At 40.4% G+C, this 19808-nt stretch overlaps 1 protein-coding gene across 3 annotated transcripts in view; it reads left to right on the top strand.

Annotated features, from left to right (window-relative positions):
- SEPTIN9 (septin 9) overlaps window positions 1–19808 on the top strand; it is a 347050-nt gene that overhangs the window by 136303 nt on the left and 190939 nt on the right. The window contains exon 1 of one of the 3 annotated variants that reach the window (XM_044003881.1): window positions 6267–6540. The exons of the other annotated variants lie outside the window; for them this stretch is intronic. Coding sequence (XP_043859816.1) covers window positions 6486–6540 — 55 coding nt within the window. The 5' untranslated portion in view covers window positions 6267–6485. Of the gene's footprint in view, window positions 1–6266; window positions 6541–19808 lie in introns of those variants that run through there. 3 annotated transcript variants of the gene reach the window in all.

Genomic DNA, 19808 nt, shown 5'->3' with positions numbered 1-19808 from the left:
GATTGCACTTACTCTTTACTTATTTTCTACTTGAACCCTCCCAAATAACAAATTAGTACAGTTAAGCAAAGCAAATCAGCATATTGGTCATGCCTGAAAATTTATATCTCATTCCATATATCCCACATCTTCTGTGCTAGGAGTCAGGAGGTTTATATCACCATCCTAAGTCAACATTGGTTACTGCTCTGATGAGAGTTCTAAAGCCTGCAATGTTATTTTCCTTTATTTTATAGTGGTCATCACATTCTCTTGATTTTCTTCACTTTGCATTTCTTATATTAGTGATTCAAAGCATTCCTTTATATGTTTGTTAATAATTTGCAGTTCTTCTTTTGAGAACTATTTGTTTATATTCTTTGACTTCCGGGTAATGGCTTTGGTCCTAGATATTTCCATTAGCTGTCTATCTTGGATACCAAACCCTTAGCTGAGAAATCTGATACAAAGATTATTTTTCCCCAGCCAGCTACTTCTCTTTTTACCCTATATTTATTACTTGTGCTTGTGCAAAAGCTTTTCAATTCCATGTAATTAAAATTATGTTTTATATTTTAGAATTGCTTCAAAGTGTATACACAGTTTTATTGTCTTTTGGGTATACATCCAAATTGTTCTCCAGAATAGTTGGATTATTTCACACCTTCACCAGCAGTGCATTAGTGTACCTATTTTCCCATATCCTTTCTAGCATTTATAATTTTTCTTTTCTGTCATATTAGCCATATGTGACATGGTCCCTTAGAGTTGTTTTAATATGCATTTCTCTAATTGAATGATTTGGAGCACTTTTCCTATGACTATTGATAGCTTTTCTTTCATTTGAAAGCTGCTTGTTCATATCCTTTGACCATTTGTGAATTAGGGAATGGCTTTTATTTTTTATAAATTTTGGCTCAGTTTCCTTATGTAACTATATAATGAAAAATGAGGCCTTTATGAGAGAAACTTGCTGCAAAAATTCTTCCCCAATTTCCTGATTTTCTCCTAGTTTTGACTAAATTGGTTTTCTTTGTGCAAAATCTTTTTAAATTTCGTGTAATTAAAAAAGCTATTATATTTCCTATGATCCTCTCTGTCTCTTGTTTGGACATAAACATTTCTCTAATCCATATATCTAACAGGTAAATTTTTCCATGCTCCCCTAATTTATTTGTGATGTTATTCTTTATGTCTAAATAATTTTACCCATTTTGACTTTATTTTGGTATATGGTGTGAGATGTTGCTCTATACCTAGTTTCTGCCAAACTGCTTTAATAGTTTTCCCAGAAATTTTTGTCAAATGGTGAGTTCTCAACTCCAAACCTTGAATCTTTGTGTTTAATCAAATAGTAGAATACTAAGGTCATTTACTATTGTGTACTGTGTACCTAATCTATTCTATTGATCCACCACTCTGTTTCTTATCCAGTGCCAGATTGTTTTGATGATTATTGCTTTGTAATATAGTTTGAAATCTGGTACTGCTAGGCTGCCTTTTTTTCTCATTTTTTTTTCATTGATTCCCTTGATATTCTTGACCTTTTGTTCTTCCATATGCATTTTGTTATTATTTTTTCTAGCTTAATAACATAATTTTTTGGTAGTTTGATTGGAATGGCACTGAATAAATAAATTGATTTAGGCAGAATTGTCATTTTTATTGAATTGGCTTGGCCTTCTGATAAGCAATTAATATTTCTCCATTTTTTAGATATGTCTTTATTTATGTGAAAAGTGTTTTATAGTTATGTTCATATCATCCCTGGGTTTGTCTTGGCAGATAGTCTCCCAAGTATTTTACAACATTTGCAGTTATTTTAAATGAAATTTCTCTTTCTGTGTCTTCCTGCTGAGTTTTGTTAGTAATATATAGAAATGCTGGTGATTTAAATGGATTTATTTTATATCCTGCAAGTTTGCTAAAGTTTTAAATTATTTCAACTAGTTTTAAAATTGCCAAATCTAATGGCTTTTCTCCAATCTCCATCCTTCTTGACCTCTCTGTAACCTCTTGTCCAGATTTTTGTGTGGTCTTTGGTTCTCTTTTATTTCCAGTCTCCTTTCCAGGATCTTCTGTCCTAAGCCTTATTCTTGCCTCTTTCCATACCAGCTGGCTTGGTAATTTCATCAGTACCCACTGGTTCCATGATCATTTGTGCAGCTGATCCCCAAATCTGTATATCCAGTTCTATCTTCTTCTGAACTCATTTCTCATCACCAACTGTCTTTTGGACATTTTGAACTGGATATCCTATAGACATCTCAAACAACATTTCCAAAACAGAACTCATTATCTTCCCCGACTAAACCCTCTCTCTTGAACTTCTCCTTGAGTGTCATGAATTTCACCATCTTCCCAATCATCTAAGCTCCCAATCTTTGTGTGATGGTTGACACTTTTAAGGGTACCACCACCCTCTCACTCATAAAAGCTTTCAACCTTTGGGTCATTATTGATGTCCTACGTCCAATCTGTTGCCAAGTCCTGTTGATTCAACTTTCCCATCATCTCTGGTCTTTTTTTGTCACTTCCACCTCTCTTCTACAGGTTCTTATTACCTAGACTAATTAATGAGAGAGCCTTTTGTCTAGTCTCTTGCCTCAAGACTATCCCCCCTTCAGTTCCCTCCTTCACTCAGTTGTCAAATTAATCTTCTGGAAGCCTAGGTCTGATCATGTCTCACCATTACTCAGCAAATTCTAATGGTTCTCTAATATCCTTGGGACTGAGTATAAAGTTCTCTGTCATTTAAAGCTCTTCATAGCCTGATAGCTTCCTATCTTGTCTTTTCTAATATTATTCCTCTGCTAATTCTAATATCATTACTCTTTGATTCAGTGACACCCACCTTTTTGCTCTTCTTTGTAACACTCCATGTCTCAACTCTGCCTTTTCACTGGCTATTCCCCATGTTTGGAATGATCTCACTTCTTTGTGTGTGTGTGTGTGTGTGTGTGTGTGTGTGTGAGGCAATTGGGGTTAAGTGACTTGTCCAGGATCACACAGCTAGTAAATATCAAGGGTCTGAGGCTGGATTTGAGTTACTTCCCAATGGTAGTGTTTGTTTACACTCTGTATAACTTAGATGTAAATTTATTGTATATTGTCTCCTCTTTATAATGTAAATTCCTCAAGGCCAAGGACAGTGTATTTGATTATCTTTGCATGTCCAGGACTGTACAGTTTCCTGCTCATAATAAGTGCTTAATAAATATTTATTGACTGAATAATTGACTACCTGGTGATCTTGGGCAGATCAGGCCTCAGTTTCCTCATTTGCTAAATGAAGGAGTTGGGTTAAATGATCTCTAATGTCCCTTCCAGTTCCAACATTCTATGATCCATGTTAATTCATTCATTACACTCAAATTTTTTATTATGGATATAGCCTTAATTTTGTTTTTCTCCAGAATGTCTCTTTATTCCCTCACTTTTATTCCAAGGCTATTCTAAACCTGTTTTCTAAACTTCTAAGACCACCAAATATAGTTTCTAGCAAAGTATTTCAAGTCTCTCCAAAAGAAGAATTTCAAACTTCGATGTTAGCAATTATATGGAATACCACTCCAGATTAATAATAAAAAAGAAATGTAAATCAAGACAATGTCAAAGTTTTACCTCAAACCCACAGTATTGGCAAAGATGAGAATAGTCACTGTTGGTAGAGCTGTGAATTGGCCCAAGCATTCTGGAAAGCAATTTTGGATTATGCTAAGAAAGTTACTAAACTGTTCATACCCTTTGGCTGAAAGGTTCATATACCTGCGAATATGCCCCCAAGGAGGTCTAAGATAAAGTGAAAAGCTGTATATACACCAACAAATTTTACAGAAGCATTTTTTTTGTAGAAGCAAAGAATTGTAAGCAAAGTAGTTGCTCAGATTGTATTGTAAGAAATGGCGAATATAAAGAATAAAGAGAAATATATTCCCCTATTTTCTGACTTAATGAATGAATACAAAGTAAAGTAAGCAGACCAGGTAAATAACACCCCCAAATGATTAAAACAGTGTATGTGGAAAGATGGACAATGAAACAATGGAAACTGAATGTTGTAGAATTTTAATTAAACTTGGCCCTGAATATGACAAAGTACCCCTCTCTCTTCTTTGCAAAGGGTTGGGGATGGTGGAACACTGGGCATTGTCTCCCCTAGTTGACATTAGTTTTGCTGAAATATCTTTTTCTTTTTTATTCTTTGTTATAAGGGCTAGCTTTCTGGGTGAGGAAGTAAGATATTTTGGGAAATGAAGATGATCTACAAACAATATTGCATTAAAAATGAAAAGCTCAAGTCTTTCTGGACAAATAAGTATAGGAGATATTGATCAAATCAAACCCTTCTTTATTTCATAGATCAGGAAATTGAGGTTTAGAGAGGTTAAGTCACTTACCCATGGTCACACAGTTGTCATTGGAAATGCTGAGATTAGAATGTAGGCTTTCTGACTCCTAATTCATGATGTTTTCATGGTACATGGGTGCTTTATTCCCAGTATAACTGCTTAGGGGGTAGTTTGATGGAGTGACTTCCCTGGTTCATCATTCTCTGCTACAAGGACTTTTCTTCCTGAGACCTGAGAGAGTGTTTATGTGTATGGAATGATGCTGGTGGGCAGGGTGCCCCTTGGACCAGGGCTCAAGAATGGTGACAGTACAGAAAAATATCTTCTTATTTGTAGATTGACTGGGAAATCCTTTCCTATGTGCAACAATGTGTTTGTGTGTGTGTTGATTTTGAGTTGGCTAATGATAGGCTGAGGGCCCACGCCTAGAAATGTTATAGAAAAGCATAATGAATCTACTTAAGAGGGATAAGGGATTTGTGTGCTTTGGGCAGGTTCTAAAAGTTTGGAGAGGTTCCCTACAACTTTATTGCCCATTAGAGGGTCTAAGCCTTAAGATTTATCACAAAAATAAATACTTACATGCCATAGAGAGTGAAATTTATCTTGCATCAGGAATTTATATATTTATAAAAAAGTAATGTTTATTTCATCCCCATTAGTGTTATGCCCTGAAAAGCTACCAAGTTTGCATACCCCTACTCCTGGGTGTACTTCTAGGAGGCAAGGAGAAGCAGCTGAAAGAGGCAAAAGTGTGCTATCTAAGGAGCTTCCCATTGGATTCCACAAACTCGAATAAAACCCCTAGTGCATGCAGGGTATTAGGTGGTGGTGGTGGTGGGGGGAGAAATGGAGGGGGAAGGGGAGGAGGAAGAAGAGGAGCAGAGAGAAGGGCAGAGAGCCCAGTCTCTGTTCATAAGGAACTTGAATTTCTCTCTGGGGGGTTAGGTTGTTTACAGATAAGTAAATTTCAGGTAATTTGAGAGTGATGACACTAACAGCTGGCAGATTTCAATATGAATTCCAAGCATCTCTCCTCTCACTATTTCTCTAGCAGTGGGGCAGCCCCATATACCTAAGGCCCTGGCGGAGACCCGTGGCGTTGGAGGTTACAGGGACATTCATTCAGCTCTATGGGATAGAGTAATGTACCTCCCATGTCCTGTACTTTATTTCAGCGAAGAGGTTCTTATCAAACAGCCCTCTCGATCTTTCCCTCTCACAAGAAAGTTTTTTCCCCTCACTCATGGACAACGATGAGGTTGATAGGAGTTTATATCTTTCAACGTAATTATCCTTTTGAAGACTTTTTAGCACAAGGGAGAAGCTCTGTTCCTAACTTTGCGGTTTTGTCAAGAGAAAAATCCCCATCGCCAAGGCTACGTTTTGGAGGGGCAAGTTCAGGTTAAAGAGGTTCCCCTGTCCTCTTCCTTTCCCCACACACCCTCCCGCCCCAAAGTCCCTCGCCTGGTCTGGGGCCTGCTCTTCCACATCCGCCCACATCTGGCCCCAGCGGGGTGGCAGGCGGCGCTCAGGCTTATGGCAGGGGGAATAAAGGGAGTGGGGGGCCGAGCCCCGGGTCACTGCCTCCCCATTTCCACCTCCAGGCCCCCAGCCTGGCCTAGTACGGGAAAGGATGGGGTGGGATGTACCCCAACAGAAGAGCCCGCGCTCATCCTCAGTGTTTCAAGCGGATCCCTTGCTTCAGCCGGCGACTTGGTGGGCTCTGGCGGGGATCAGCTTCCCAGCCCTTGGCCCCTGTGTCCGGGGCCAAGCTTTGACGGGCAGGTGGAGTAGCCAGTGGGGGAGCAGAGGGGGCTGGGCTGTTGGTGCGGGAACCTGATCCCAACTGCAAGGCAGGCGAGGAGGCTGGGCTGTATGTAGAGAGGGGAGGGGAGGGAGAGCAGGGAGAGGCGGGGCGGCGACCGCTTTCCTCCTGCAATCATTCACCCGGATCCGGTGGGCTGAGGGGCGCTCCAGAGAGGGAGCGAGCGAGCGAGCGAGCGGGAGAGAGCGAGCAAACGAGCGAGCGAGTGAGCTCCGCACTGCAAGGATCTTGGGCAGCCAGCCCCCGGGCCAGCGCTCTGGGCTCGGCCGGGGGTGAGGGTGAGGGCTTCTCTTAAACCAACCTCTAGACATCTCTCTCGAGCCAACATGTCGGACCCCACGGTCAATGCACAGCTGGACGGGATCATCTCGGACTTCGAAGGTGGGTGACCGGTCGCTCAACTCCAGATTTCCGCCCCCCCCCCCGCCCCCAGCTCCAACCCCTACCAGGCCGCGAAGCCCCTCCGATGAGGGAGCGGGCAAAGAAGATCCCAGCCCGATCCTCTGTGCCCAGGCTTCGGGAATGAGTGGGAATACAGGGGACTTGAAGGAGGCACTCACACTTAGATCCTTATGGAGATAGGCACACACTTGGCACACTTAGCCCATATGTTTGTTCTCCACTCTCTACAAACTGTCCAGTTTTCTCTTCCCTGTTTTATTGCTGGGTTTTGTGTGTTTACTGGATTAAGCGGTGTGCAGCACCAAGACTCTTACCAGGGACTTATCCCCTCTACATTTCTGCGTTCCATCCCTCTCCACTCTTGTTAGCTGGCATCTAAAGGAGTAATCTGCATGGGTCCAGGACCTTCTGTCTTCCCCCTCCCCCTTCCCTTTCCCCTTCCCCTTCCCTTTCCCCCTTCTTCCCCTCCTCCACTCTGCTCCAGTACTCAGCTGCTGCTGAGATTGGGAGCTGAGGGGGCTGTAGCTCGAGCCCCGGGGGAATGCTGCTGGACTTAGAATTGTTCCTGTGCTTTTGGGGGATTGGGGATGAACATTCTCCAGGATGGGGCAGCGATTTAGCTGGAGGGTTTCTCGTTCTGGGCTAGCACACTGCGCAGTCGCCCCAAGGCTTTGGTTGGAGGTTGGGTTTTGGAGGCCGACCCATCCCTTATGAAGGGGTCTAAGGCGGGAGAGATAGGGTATGCCGGTGTGAAAATACCAGTTTCCAATTTTTCAATACTGGGTAATGTGAATCTGTGTTTAGCCATTTGTGTGTGGTCCAGTCCTTGTTGCGCGATATGTATTCTTGTCAATTATCTGTTTTCTCGCAGGGAAGTTGCAAATCCTTGAAGATAAGTAAGAACTTTTCTAAGTAGGGAGCATCCTATAGTTTTCTATTGTATCCATGTGTGCTAGTTTCCGAGGGTGAGGGCCCACTGCTTTGTAAGGGTCTGGTGAGATCTGCTTTTTGCCTACTTGCCTTTTCATAAATCATTTCTGGGATCATGCCTGGAGGTAATATGGTTTAGTGGAAAGAACATTCTATTTGGGTTTGACGCCTATCCTAGATGTGGTGCTTTACTACTTATGTCAACTTGGGCACGGCATTCAATTTGTTCCCTTATCTATAAAATATGGGATTTAGACAAGAATCACCTAAGGTCCCTTTTAGGCTTTAAATCCTATAAGGTATAATCCATCTGGCTTAGGTGCCTCCTGGCCATTGCCTTGTGACAAAGTCAGTACAGAGATGAGTCAAGCAGAATTTCATCAGTAGTTTTCTTAGTTTGGGGAGTGCCTGGTGGAGACTGAGTTAGGTAAGAGGAGAGAAGAAACTGCAGGGATTAGGAGAAATTGTGGTGTGGTTGTAGGGAGGGAAAAGTGCGGATTTATTATGTAAATCATGAAAATTGACAAGTATTACTTTGAGTCAGTGGAGTGGGTGCTTTTTCTGAGAGGATTGCACCATTACTCATCAGCAGAAATAAGGGGGACTTTCTGGATCTCTAGGCAAAACTGCAAAATAGGGAAAGTTGGTCTTCAGTTCCTCCTTTACTGTGGCAGTCGACCTTGGTTGGGACCTTATCACTCAGACCTACCTTCCCTAGTTCTGCCTCAAACTGTCTCCCAGCCATGCAGAATTTGCTATTGCCACCTTCCACTTGCTGAAACTTACTTGCATTAGTGGTTTTAGTGGAAAGAACAATAAAATGGATGCCCAGAGATCTAGGTTCTAGACCTGACTCTACCACTAATCAGTTCTAGGGCCTTGGGCAAATTGACTTGCTTTTTAAGTTTCTTTTTCATTATTTGTAAACCAAGGTGTGAGGGGGAGGGGAGGCAGGGACTCGGTGATTTTTAAGGCACTTTCCTCCTCTAATAGACTGAGTCTTGCTCTAATCTGTGCTGATAGGAACTGGCTAGTTGAAAAGGCCACTCTTTCCCTTTCTTCCCTGCACTAACTGCCTGCTTTTGTTGTCTAAGCCAGGGAATTCGAGGCCAAATAGGAAGGAAAGGTGGTACTATAGGAGGCTAGTGGGGGAGTGATTTGGGGTAGGAGTGGCTTTGCCACATCCTGTCAAAGGTGACTGACTTCCTCTTTGGCCTGTGATTAGGGCTAATGCTGGCTGGAAATGAATGGATACCCCTTAGAAATGCAAAGCCCTTTCCCCGCTTCTTTGCCCCTCAAACTCAAATATATAACCCTCTGGAGGAAGGTGCCAGGTATCTTTGGATGCCTTGGAGGAGACCTTCCCCAGCATCATAATTCAAGGATGTAACCTCTTAAGAGATAGCTTTTGTGAAATAGTTGGGGAGCTCTTTTCTTAGGATTTTAGGATTTCAATCTGGAAGGGACCTTTGAGATCGGTTAGTACAACCCTCTCATTTTACACATAAGGAAACAAGCTCACAGAGATTAAGCGACTTGCCCCAAGTTGTATGAACAGAGTCAGAATTTGAACCCAGTACCTATGGCTTGGGGCAGCTAGGTGGTGCAGTGGATAGAGCCCAGAGTCAGGAAGACCTGAGTTCAAATCTAGCCTCAAACACTTACTAGCTGTGTGACCCTGGGCAAGTCACTTAGCCCTGTTTGCCTCAGTTGCCTCATCTGTAAAATGAGCTGGAGAAGGAAATGGCAAATCACTTCAGTATCTTTGCCAAGAAAACCTCAAATGGGGTCATAAAGAGTTGGAGGTGAATAAACAAAAACAACAACAAATAGGAGGGGAAATAAAGAACTATCTATTTAGCACTATTCTTGGTACTATGGAGGGATAGGATCATAGATTTAGACCTGGGAGGGACTTTTGAGGCAATTTCTTTCAAAATTCCTCTCATTTTACAGATGAAGAAAGTGAGACCCAGAGAGATGGAGTGACTTACTTGAGGTTTTATACACACACAGTAAATCAGAGTCAGGATTTGAACCTAGATCCCTTAAATACAGATCTAGCACTCTCTTCACTTTGCATTGCTCTTTCTGAAGAAATAGAAAGTAGTCTATCTGTTGGGAGAACAAGGAAAAAATACATGCAATGGCTAAAGGACAAATAATTACATATATTATACAACCTAGTTCCATTCAACAAACATCGTACTGGAGCTGGGAATACAAAGACACCTTCAAATGAAACAGTTCCATCTTTAGGAGATAATCAAATAGATTAGTAGATAGTAGATAGAGTGCCTGGTCTGAGCATGACATAGATGAGGAAGAAGAAGGCTTCCTAGAATCATGGATTGGAGCTGGAAGTGACCTTGGAGATTATCTAGTACAATCCTATTTTACAGATAATGAAATTGAGGCTCAGAAGAGACTAGTGATTTTCTAGGGCTCACTTAACCAGCTAGTGGCAGAGCTGAGATTAGAATTCAAGTCACCAGGCTTCAGTGAAATACCTTCATGATCACTGAAGTAGGCCAAATTGCTGAAGAGGAGTTAGGAAGGCATTCCAAGCACAGGAAAAACACATGTTGGGAGAGTCAGGGGAGAGCCCATTCTCACTAGATCGAAGGGCACTAAAAATAGGTGTTGTCTAGGCAAAATGAGGCCAGACTATGGAAGGTCTTAAATGTTTGACAAAAAGAGATTGGATTTGGTGCAGTGGGACAAAGAGAATGCAGATTCTTGTTCAGGGAATGATAGGGTGAAAAGTGGTATTTGAGGAAAATTATTCTGTGGAAAGGCAATATAGGGTAGTAGATAGGAGTCAGGACGACTTGGGATTCAAGTCTTATCTCTGATACATGCTGGCTGTATGACCGTGGGCAAATGACAACCATTTGGTACCCCAAGTTCTCAGCACTCCAGGCAGATTGGTTGATGATTTACAGGTCTGCATCTGTGGAAAGAGTGTCCATACTAGGAGTTTTTTCCCCCTCCCTTCCTCCCTTCCTTCCTTCCTCCCTTCCTTCCTTCCTCCCTTCCTTCCTTCCTTCCTTCCTTCCTTCCTTCCTTCCTTCCTTCCTTCCTTCCTTCCTTCCTTCCTTCCTTCCTTCCTTCCTTCCTTCCTTCCTTCCTTCCTTCCTTCCTTGCCCAAGGTCACACAGCTAGTAAGGTTAGATTTGAACTCAGGTCCTCTTTATTCTTAGGGCCAGTGATCTATCCACTGCATCACCCAACTGCCTCTTCAGGTGTTTTTCACATGGAAGAAATCATAGGCTTGTGACCTACACTCATTCCTTCCTACTCCCCACCCCCACCCCCCACATCTAGTAGGATTGTGTAGGCTAGATTGGATTATGATAAGTGGGAAGGGATAAGGGAATGGAGGAAGAGGAAAGGCTAGATTGGTCTCTTCTGTGAGGTTGACCCAAGGAGGAGAAGACAATGGACCTGAAAACCATGGGATTTAGAGGCCATTTAAGTCCAATTTCCTCATTCTAGGTGGTACAGAAGATAGAATGCTGGACTTGGAACCAGAAGGGCTTGAGTTTGAATACTACCTCAGACACTTAATAAATAGCTGAGTGACTCTGGGCAAGTTACTTTCTCTCCCTTAGCCGCAAACTTCCTCATCTGTAAAATGGGAATAATGATAGCACCTACTTCACAGAGTTGTTGTGAAGATCAAATGATATAACATATGTATAGCCCTTTGCAAACCTTAAAGTGCTATGTAAATGCAATTATTATTAATAGTAACAATCATTATTATTATTAATAGTAATAATCATTATTATTATTCTACAGGCAAAGAAACTAGGGCAAGAGATAAGAAGGGACTTGATCAAGCCATAAAGCTAGTAAGTGACAGAATTGGGAATAGAATGTGAGTCTCTTGACTGCATTTCTGAGCTAAAGAGGAGAAAACGGCTTTTTTATTTATTGTTATCCATGGAGCTCTTCTTCAGAGATAGCATGGCATAGTGCTGGACCTGGAGTAAGGATGACCATCGAGATTCAGATCTTTCCTTGGACATTTCCTAGATGGCTGACTATGGGCAAGTCCCTCCATTTCTCTGAGCTTCTTTCCTCATCTATAAAATGAGAATCATTGTAGAACCTATCACATAAGGCTGTCCTTGGGATCAACTGGAATCATATATATATATATATATATATATACACACACACACACACACACACACACACACACACACATATATAAACATTTGGCAGACTTCAAAGTGATATGTATACGCCAACTCTTATTTATTATTATTATTATTGATGGGGAGAAAGAAATTATTCTTAAGTGTCCTCTTAAAAATCAAATCTTCTGTTCAAGAAGTGAAACTTGGATCACAACAGCAAAGTCCTGGGGGATACTCCAGAAACAAGTAAAATCTTTGACCTTGGTACACTGAAGTGGTCACACTGAAGAGTCCTGACTGGCCAGCTACCTCTGGATAAATTGGAACATGTTATCCTTTTTCTAAGGTAGGAGACTTCCCCAAATCAGTACTCAAGAATCTACTCAGCAGTTTATGGGTGAACATATGCTTTTTAGTTGTTTCTTTTTGGGAGAGAGGGATTGGAGCAGCAGGGGGATGCCTATATAACCAGGAATCCCAGAAATTAATTTGATTTCCCTCTCCGAGATCCCTCTTATTTGGCTTTGCATCCTCCTATTCACCTTCTATCCCATACTTCCTAAGTGAGATATCATTAAGATCTTACACCACAGAATTTCACTGAAGCTCCATCAATCATTTTTGCTTCGTCTGTTGTCTGTACCTGGCTCCCTGAAAATCCAAAGGATAATTAATATTGATTCATGTGTGGCTTCTGAGGTCACTGCCAACCTTTTCTTCTGTGCCATTTCCCTCTCTTTAAAGTGGAATATGGGACCCTTGATTTAGGCCCTACCTTCTTAAACTTTTTCTATTCATGACCCCTTTTTGCCCAAGAAGTTTTTATTTAAACCCCGACATATAGTTATATAAGATAGATATACATATATATAAATCAAACATTTACTGTCAGATTTTTTGTGACCCCCACCCCCCCGCCCCGCCACATTCAGTTAAATTTAAGAAGCTTCGATCTAGGCAGTGAAATAAATGTAGATACAGGAACAATGTTACATTTTGTCATTTTCTCTAGTGCTTTTCTTGAAAGGGTCTCTTGTGTTTATCCTTTACAGAAATGAAAATTGTACTAATAATAGCTTACATTTAATATGTCACTTTATAGTTTACAAAGCACTAGCTTAAAAATCACTTTATGAAGCAGGTAGTGCAAGTATGATCTCTATTTACAATTGAGGACACTAGAAACCAGAAGGTTAAAATTACTTGAGATTGGGGGCAGCTAGGTGGCACAGTAGATAGAGCACGGGCCGTGGATTCAGGAGAGCCTGAGTTCAAATCTGGCCTCAGACACTTGATACTTACTAGCTGTGTGACCCTGGGCAAGTCACTTAACCCTCATTGCCCCACAAAAACAAACAAACAAACAAACAAAAACCAAAAATATTACTTGGGATTTCAGCCTTGACCTCATTCCAAGATGAGTCCTTTTTTTCTGACTGTTCTTGTCAGGTAAAATCCATGCTGGTTCACCATGTTCTTGTGTGATAGGGTGATCGGGTGAGTAAGGTGAGGGGTTGGGGAGTATTTTCCTCAGATTACAATTGGAAGCCTCCAATAAGGCAACCTGATGGCACAGTGGGTAGAATGATGGGCCTGGAATCAGGAAGACCTGCTTCAAAAGTGAAATCCAGACTCAGACAATACTTAGCTGGTCAAGTCACTTAACCTCTGCCTCATTTTCCTCAACAGCAAGATAGGCATAATAACAGCATCTACCTCCCGGGGTTGTTATAAGGATCAAATGAGATAGTATTTGTAAAGTGCTTAGTGCAGTGCCTGGCAAATAACAGGTGCTTAATAAATGCTTATTCCCTTTTTCTCTGAGTTATTTAAGGACATGCTAATGGGGTGCAGGTGCTGATGGATCTTACTAAGTTTGAAGAGCAACAGCCTGTATTTGCTGTTTGAGGACTAGCCTAGCTGAGTTCAGAGGGTGCATAACTTAGATAGCCATAGAGTGCTAACATTTTTTTGGTCTATGGGTGCTTTCAAAGGAAGTAAGGAAACCAGCATTTATTAAGCACTTACTGCGTGCCAGACACTGTGCTAAGCTTTTTACAAATATTTCTCATTCGTTTCTCAAAACAATCCTGGAAGGTAGGTGGTATTCGTATTCTTACGTTCACAGTCTAGGGGAAGAAGTACGGTATGGAATGAGTGTGTATTAATCAATCAACAAATATTTATTAAATACGTTGCACTGGGAATTCAAAGACAAAAATTAAATAGTCCTTGCCCCTCGAGGAGTTTACATCCTATTGGAGAATACACACACACACACACACACACACACACACACACACACGACACATACAAAGCAGACACAGATTAACATTGAATGGGAAAACAGTAGCAACTGAGGGAACAAGGAAAGGCCTCTTGCAGAAGGTAGTATTTAAACTGAATCCGTTTTTTTTTGTTTGTTTGTTTGTTTTTGAGAAGCAGTTGGAGTTACGGGACTTGCCCAGGGTCACACAGCTAGTAAGTGTCTGAGGTTGGATTTGAATTCAGGTCCTCCTGACTCCAAGGCTCATGCTCTATCCACTGTGCCATCTAACTGCCCCTGAACTGAGTCTTAAAGAAGCCACAAACTCCTAGAGGTAGAAATGAAGAGAGAGAATCTTCCAGCAGTGAGGGATAGCCAGTGCAAAGACATGGAGATGGAGTATCATTTATAAGGAAGAGGTAGGGGCAGCTAGGGAAAGGGGACTGTAAATCTGAATGACTGGAATCATATTAGTTTGGTTTGGAATAGCTTTCTGGAAGAAGTGGGTTTCTAAGTCAAAGCTTGGGAGGAGGAAAAAGGATATGATTTGGATTAGGACAGAGAGATTGTTTAACTGTTGGGAGAACAGAGCAATTATAGAATGTAGTAAGGGATCAGTTGTTTTTAGGGAACAGCAAATAGGTTTAGTAAGATATCAGGACATTTAAACAAGGGGATTTTAAAGCTATGCTTAAGCATTTCATTTTTTTTTTGAAGAGGCGGTTATTAACCTATTGGGACTTGTAAGAAATTGTGCCTACTTGTGAAGGAGGGGGTGGTTGGGTGATGATCAAAACGGGTCAAGTAAGAAGGAGGTAGGTGGCAGACAGGTACTCACAATAAGCAGCAGAAGCCTTCCCCTCCTTGCTGCCCTGTTTGCCACGTCTGGCTCACCAGGTTTCACACACATACACAGGCACTCCACTCAGAGCCAAAGTCTTAGTGGTTTGGGCTGAGCAGCTCTTCTCATTTTGAGATGACCATTGTGTCAGCCCTGCCGTTCCCCTTCTTCCTGGCCCCGTGGCAGAATCCATGCCCTCTCCCCAACCCCAGACTGTTAGAACAACAGCCCCCCTGTCAGTGTAGTGCCTAGGGCCTGGACTTTGGCAAGGACAGCTGAGAGCAGTGACATATATGCTGGGGGATGGCTCAGAGAAAACTGTGGAGAAAAGGAGCTTGTAACCAGGCAGCCTGCTTGTGGTTTTGTTTGCTGGTATTTCTGAAAAGAAGTGACTGCAGGGAGTTGGCTCGTGCTTTTGCTTGCAAGGATCCATGCCGGGCAGGCTCATCTTCATTACAAGGCATTTTTCAATGCCTAATTGCACATAGTCCTAAATTAGAACCTGGACAAAGCAAACATTAATATCTCTAGTCAACTGGCTCGTTTCATTAAAGCATGGTGCTAATGAGACCAAAGCTGGTGGCTTAGGCCTTATCTGAGGTTGTTAATTAAGTTAATTAAGTTCCATTACTTGTTCTAGGTGGTTCAGTGGATAGTGCATTGGGCCTGGAATCAGAAAGACCTGAGTTCAAATCTGATCTCAGACACTTAATAGCTATGTGACCCTGGGCAAGTCCTCAGTTTCCTCATCTGTAACATGGGGACAATAATAGCATCTACATATGAGGATCAAATGAGATAATGATTGTAAAGCCTGACACATAGAAAGCACTATAAAAAATGTTAGCTGTCATCATCATTACTCCATCATTAGATTGTAATCTTTTTGAAGTCAGGGGCTTTTGCCTCTTCAGCACTTAGCACAGTGGCTGGAACATAGTAGGTGATTAATAAATGATGATTGATTGATTCATCACTCTAGCCAATGGGTGCTTGCTATTGGTCACAAAGTAAGCTTGCATGGACAGCTTAGTTCAAATTTTTCTCTGTGCTTAGAAAAGCAAACTTAGTTGAATTATAAGTCATTAGAGTTCAGGGACTTGGTCTCACTAGCAGAGTATTCTGCATGTGGTAGGCACTCAACACTGGCATGTCATCTTCACATAGGACAAATAACATGTACATGGATTCAGAAAATACATGGAGGCAGTGTGGTGTCATGGAAAGAATACTGGACTTAGGAGTCAAGATTGCATAGGTTTCCAAAAAGAGAAAGACCTATTTGTACAAAAATATTTATAACAGCTCTTTTTGTGGTGGCTAAGAATTGGAAATCAAAGGAATGCCCATCAATTGGGGACTGGCTGAACAAACTGTGGTATATGATGGTGATGGAATATTATTGTGCTGTAAGAAATGACAAGCAGGATGAGCTCAGAAAGGTCTGGAAAGATTTGTATGAACTGATGTATAGTGAAATGAGCAGAACCAAGAGAACGTTGTATACAGCAATATTGTTTGATGAAGAACTGTGAATGACAACTGTTCCCAGAAATGCAATGTTCCAAGACAATCCCAAAGGACTATTGATAAAACATACCACCTCCAAAGAAAGAACTAATATTGATGAAACACAGACTGAAGAGTGCTATTTTTTACTTTGTTTCATTTTTTTCTTTTATTCAAGTTTTCTTGTACAAAATGACTAATATGGTCATGTTTTACATAATCGTACTAGTATAACCCATATCTGATTGCTTAATGCCTCAGGGAGGGGGAAGGGGGAGGAGGGATAAAAATTGGAACTCAAAAGTATAAATAAAAATGTTTATTACTTAAAAAAAGATTGCATAGGTTTACCTCCCAGTTAGGTGGCTCTGTGGATAGAACGTGGGACCCAAAGTCAGGAAAACTCATCCTTCTGAATTCAAATTGGGCCTCAGACCCGTACTAGCAGTGTGACCCTGGGCAAGTCGCATAACCCTGTTTGCCTGTTTTCTCATATGTAAAATGAACTGGATAAGGAAATGGCGAACCAGTCCAATATCTCTGCCAAGAAAACCCCAAATGGGGGTCACAAAGAGTCAGACATGACTGAACAACAATAACAATAACAACATTTCCTGGCTCTGATATTCATTCACTAGCTGTGTGACTTTGGGCCCATCTTTTTAATTCTCTGAGCCCAGTTTCTTGATACTATTTATGCTGCCTGCCTCAGAACGTTGATTTGAGGAAAATGTTTTCAAAACCTTAAAGGGCTGTATAAATATACTGGGACTATTATGCTTATTCCTAATGATAAGAGCTTGTAGTCTATAGTCTGATTTTCCCTATGTCCTATGGATAAGGAAAGAATTTTTGACCAAACAAGGGTTTAAAAAATTCCATAAGTGTAAAATTTTGATTATATAAAATTGAAAAGTTTATGCACAAATAGAATCAATACAGATAAAATGAGAAGAACAGTTTTAGGAAAATAGTTTTTAGTAAATTTTTCTGATGAATGTTTGCTATCCAAGAGTAGGAAACTGACCTAAATTTATAAGAAAAGGAGGCAGTCCCCAATAGATAATGGGTCAAATGATATGAATAGTAACTACTTAAAGGAAGAAATCCAAGTTATTAACAACATATGAAAAATATTCTAAATCACTAATAAGAGAAAAGCAAATTAAGACAATTCTGAGGTGCTACCTTATACCTACCAGATTGGCATACCAGCCATATATATCAGCAAAAATGACAAAAAGGGAAAAAGGCAAATATTGGAGGGTGTTGGGAGAGCACAAACACACTAATATAATGTTTGTCAAGCTGTCCATCTATCTTGGAGCAATTTGGAGCTGGACCTCCAAAGTCACTAAACTGTAAATACCTTTGACCTAATGATATTACTAGGCCTACCTCAAAGAGATGGAATACAAAGGGAAAAAACCATAATCCATAAGTACTCATTGCAACATTTTTTTTTTAGTGAGGCATTTGGGGTTAAGTGATTTGCCCAGGGTCACACAGCTAGTAAGTGTTAAGTATCTGAGGCCGGATTTGAACTCAGGTACTCCTGACTCCAGGGCCGGTGCTCTATCCACTGTGCCACCTAGCTGCCCCATTGCAACATTTTTTAAAAAGCAAAGAACTGGAAAGTAAGGGTATGCTTATCAATTGAGGAATGGCTGAAGAGGTTGTGAGATACACGTACATGCACATATATATACACACATACATATATGTATATGTATGTATGAGTATATACATACATATACACATATATAATGGTAGCCTATTATATTGTTAACTCCTTGAGGTCAGGGACTGTCTTTTGTCTCTCTTTGTATCCCCAGAATTCAGCATAGTATCTAACACGTGGTAAGTGCTTAATAAATGCTTACTGAGTGATTGATATATGAATGAATGAATATTATTGTGCTATGAGAAATGAAAAAAGGGATAGATTCAGAGAGGCATGGGAAGGTTTGAAAGAACTGATGCATAATGAAATAAGCAGAAACAAGAGAACAATTTATACAATAAGTAAAACATTATAAAGAAAGTAATTGTGAAAGATTGAACAGTTCTGAACATTGTGGTGACCAAGTATGACTCTAGAGCCTAGCTTCTTAAACCGTGGGTCTGGACCCCATATGGGGTTGCAAAAAAATTTGCAACAGTAAAAGGTTATGTATACCTATTTTATATACCTATACACCTGTAAAATGTAAAAATTTGGGGGGAGAAAAGGGGTCACAGGTGGAAAAAGTTGAAGAAGTCCTACTCTATAGCACTGACAATGAAGCATGCTATCCATCATCTGACAGAGGAGATGGATGTGAGATGCAGGATGAAATATTAATATTCAGGCATGAAAAAAACTTGTATGGCATACATAGGAATTGCTTTTATTGTTTTCTTCTTATTTATTCATCTTTGATTTCAGAATACCAGTAGCTTTCTTAGTGTATTCAATCACATGCTTTTCCTTGATATCTTTATGCTTAATTTATCTCACCTAGAAGAGGCCAAGGTGATTTTAGGAGTCCCCTTCATTCATTTGTTCAGTATGGCTTCTGTTAAGAATTTTATACTTTTCCAGTGCAAATGACATTTTGAAATTATTAAGAAAGATCCTAGGGGGCAGTTAGGTGCAGTGGATAAAGCACCAGCCCTGGATTCAGGAGCACCTGAGTTCAAATCCGGCCTCAGACACTTGACACTTACTAGCTGTGTGACTCTGGGCAAGTCACTTAACCCCCATTGCCCTGCAAAACAAAAAACAAACAAACAAAAAAGAAAAGAAAAGAAAGATCCCATAAATGAAGGAGCTGTTTAATTTGTTTTTCATTGGAGCTCTGTGGATTGATATCTTCCATATAGATAAGGTCAATAATAAGATGTTTTAGTTCGATTCCTTCATTAATTTGGAAACTATTCTTGAGAATACTTAGCTATAGTTAGATCAGATAGTAATGGATTTAGGCTAGGCAGAAACATAGGGTGCTTTAAGTGTCTCCTTGAAAAATTTCACATGAGCTATTTTTGATATCATTAAATTGGTGGCATGTCTCAAATAGAGAATAATTTTCCATGTAGATATTAAATACTTGTGTTTTTGCCATATTTGATTCTTTTAAAAAATATATTTGCTATACACAATTGAGGCATAAGTGTTGACCTGAGTCCAAGACCTTGTGATAATCAGTAATAAGTTTTATGGTGCTTTTAGACATTTTGTTTGATAATCTCCAAAATCCGAATTTCTTTTTACATTCCTGGGACTTTTTGACATACTATTTTTGCCCCTCAGCCAGTATCTATCTATCTATCTATCTATCTATCTATCTATCTATCTATCTATCTATCTATCTATCTATCTATCTATCTATCTATCTATCGCTATAGATATATAAATATATATGTATTTTTAAGTGTTAAAATATTTTTTGGCTTTATACTTTATACTTTGTGTATATTAGCTAGATATTGTCATTTCCCATTACCATGTACTTTGTATAAAGTACATAAAAACACAGTTGGCTTATATTTATAATGATCAGTGGTCTCA

This window comes from Dromiciops gliroides, chromosome 4 (assembly GCF_019393635.1).
Source record: "Dromiciops gliroides isolate mDroGli1 chromosome 4, mDroGli1.pri, whole genome shotgun sequence".
Taxonomy (NCBI): Eukaryota; Metazoa; Chordata; class Mammalia; order Microbiotheria; family Microbiotheriidae; genus Dromiciops; species Dromiciops gliroides.
This window is presented reverse-complemented; position numbering and strand designations above follow the sequence as displayed.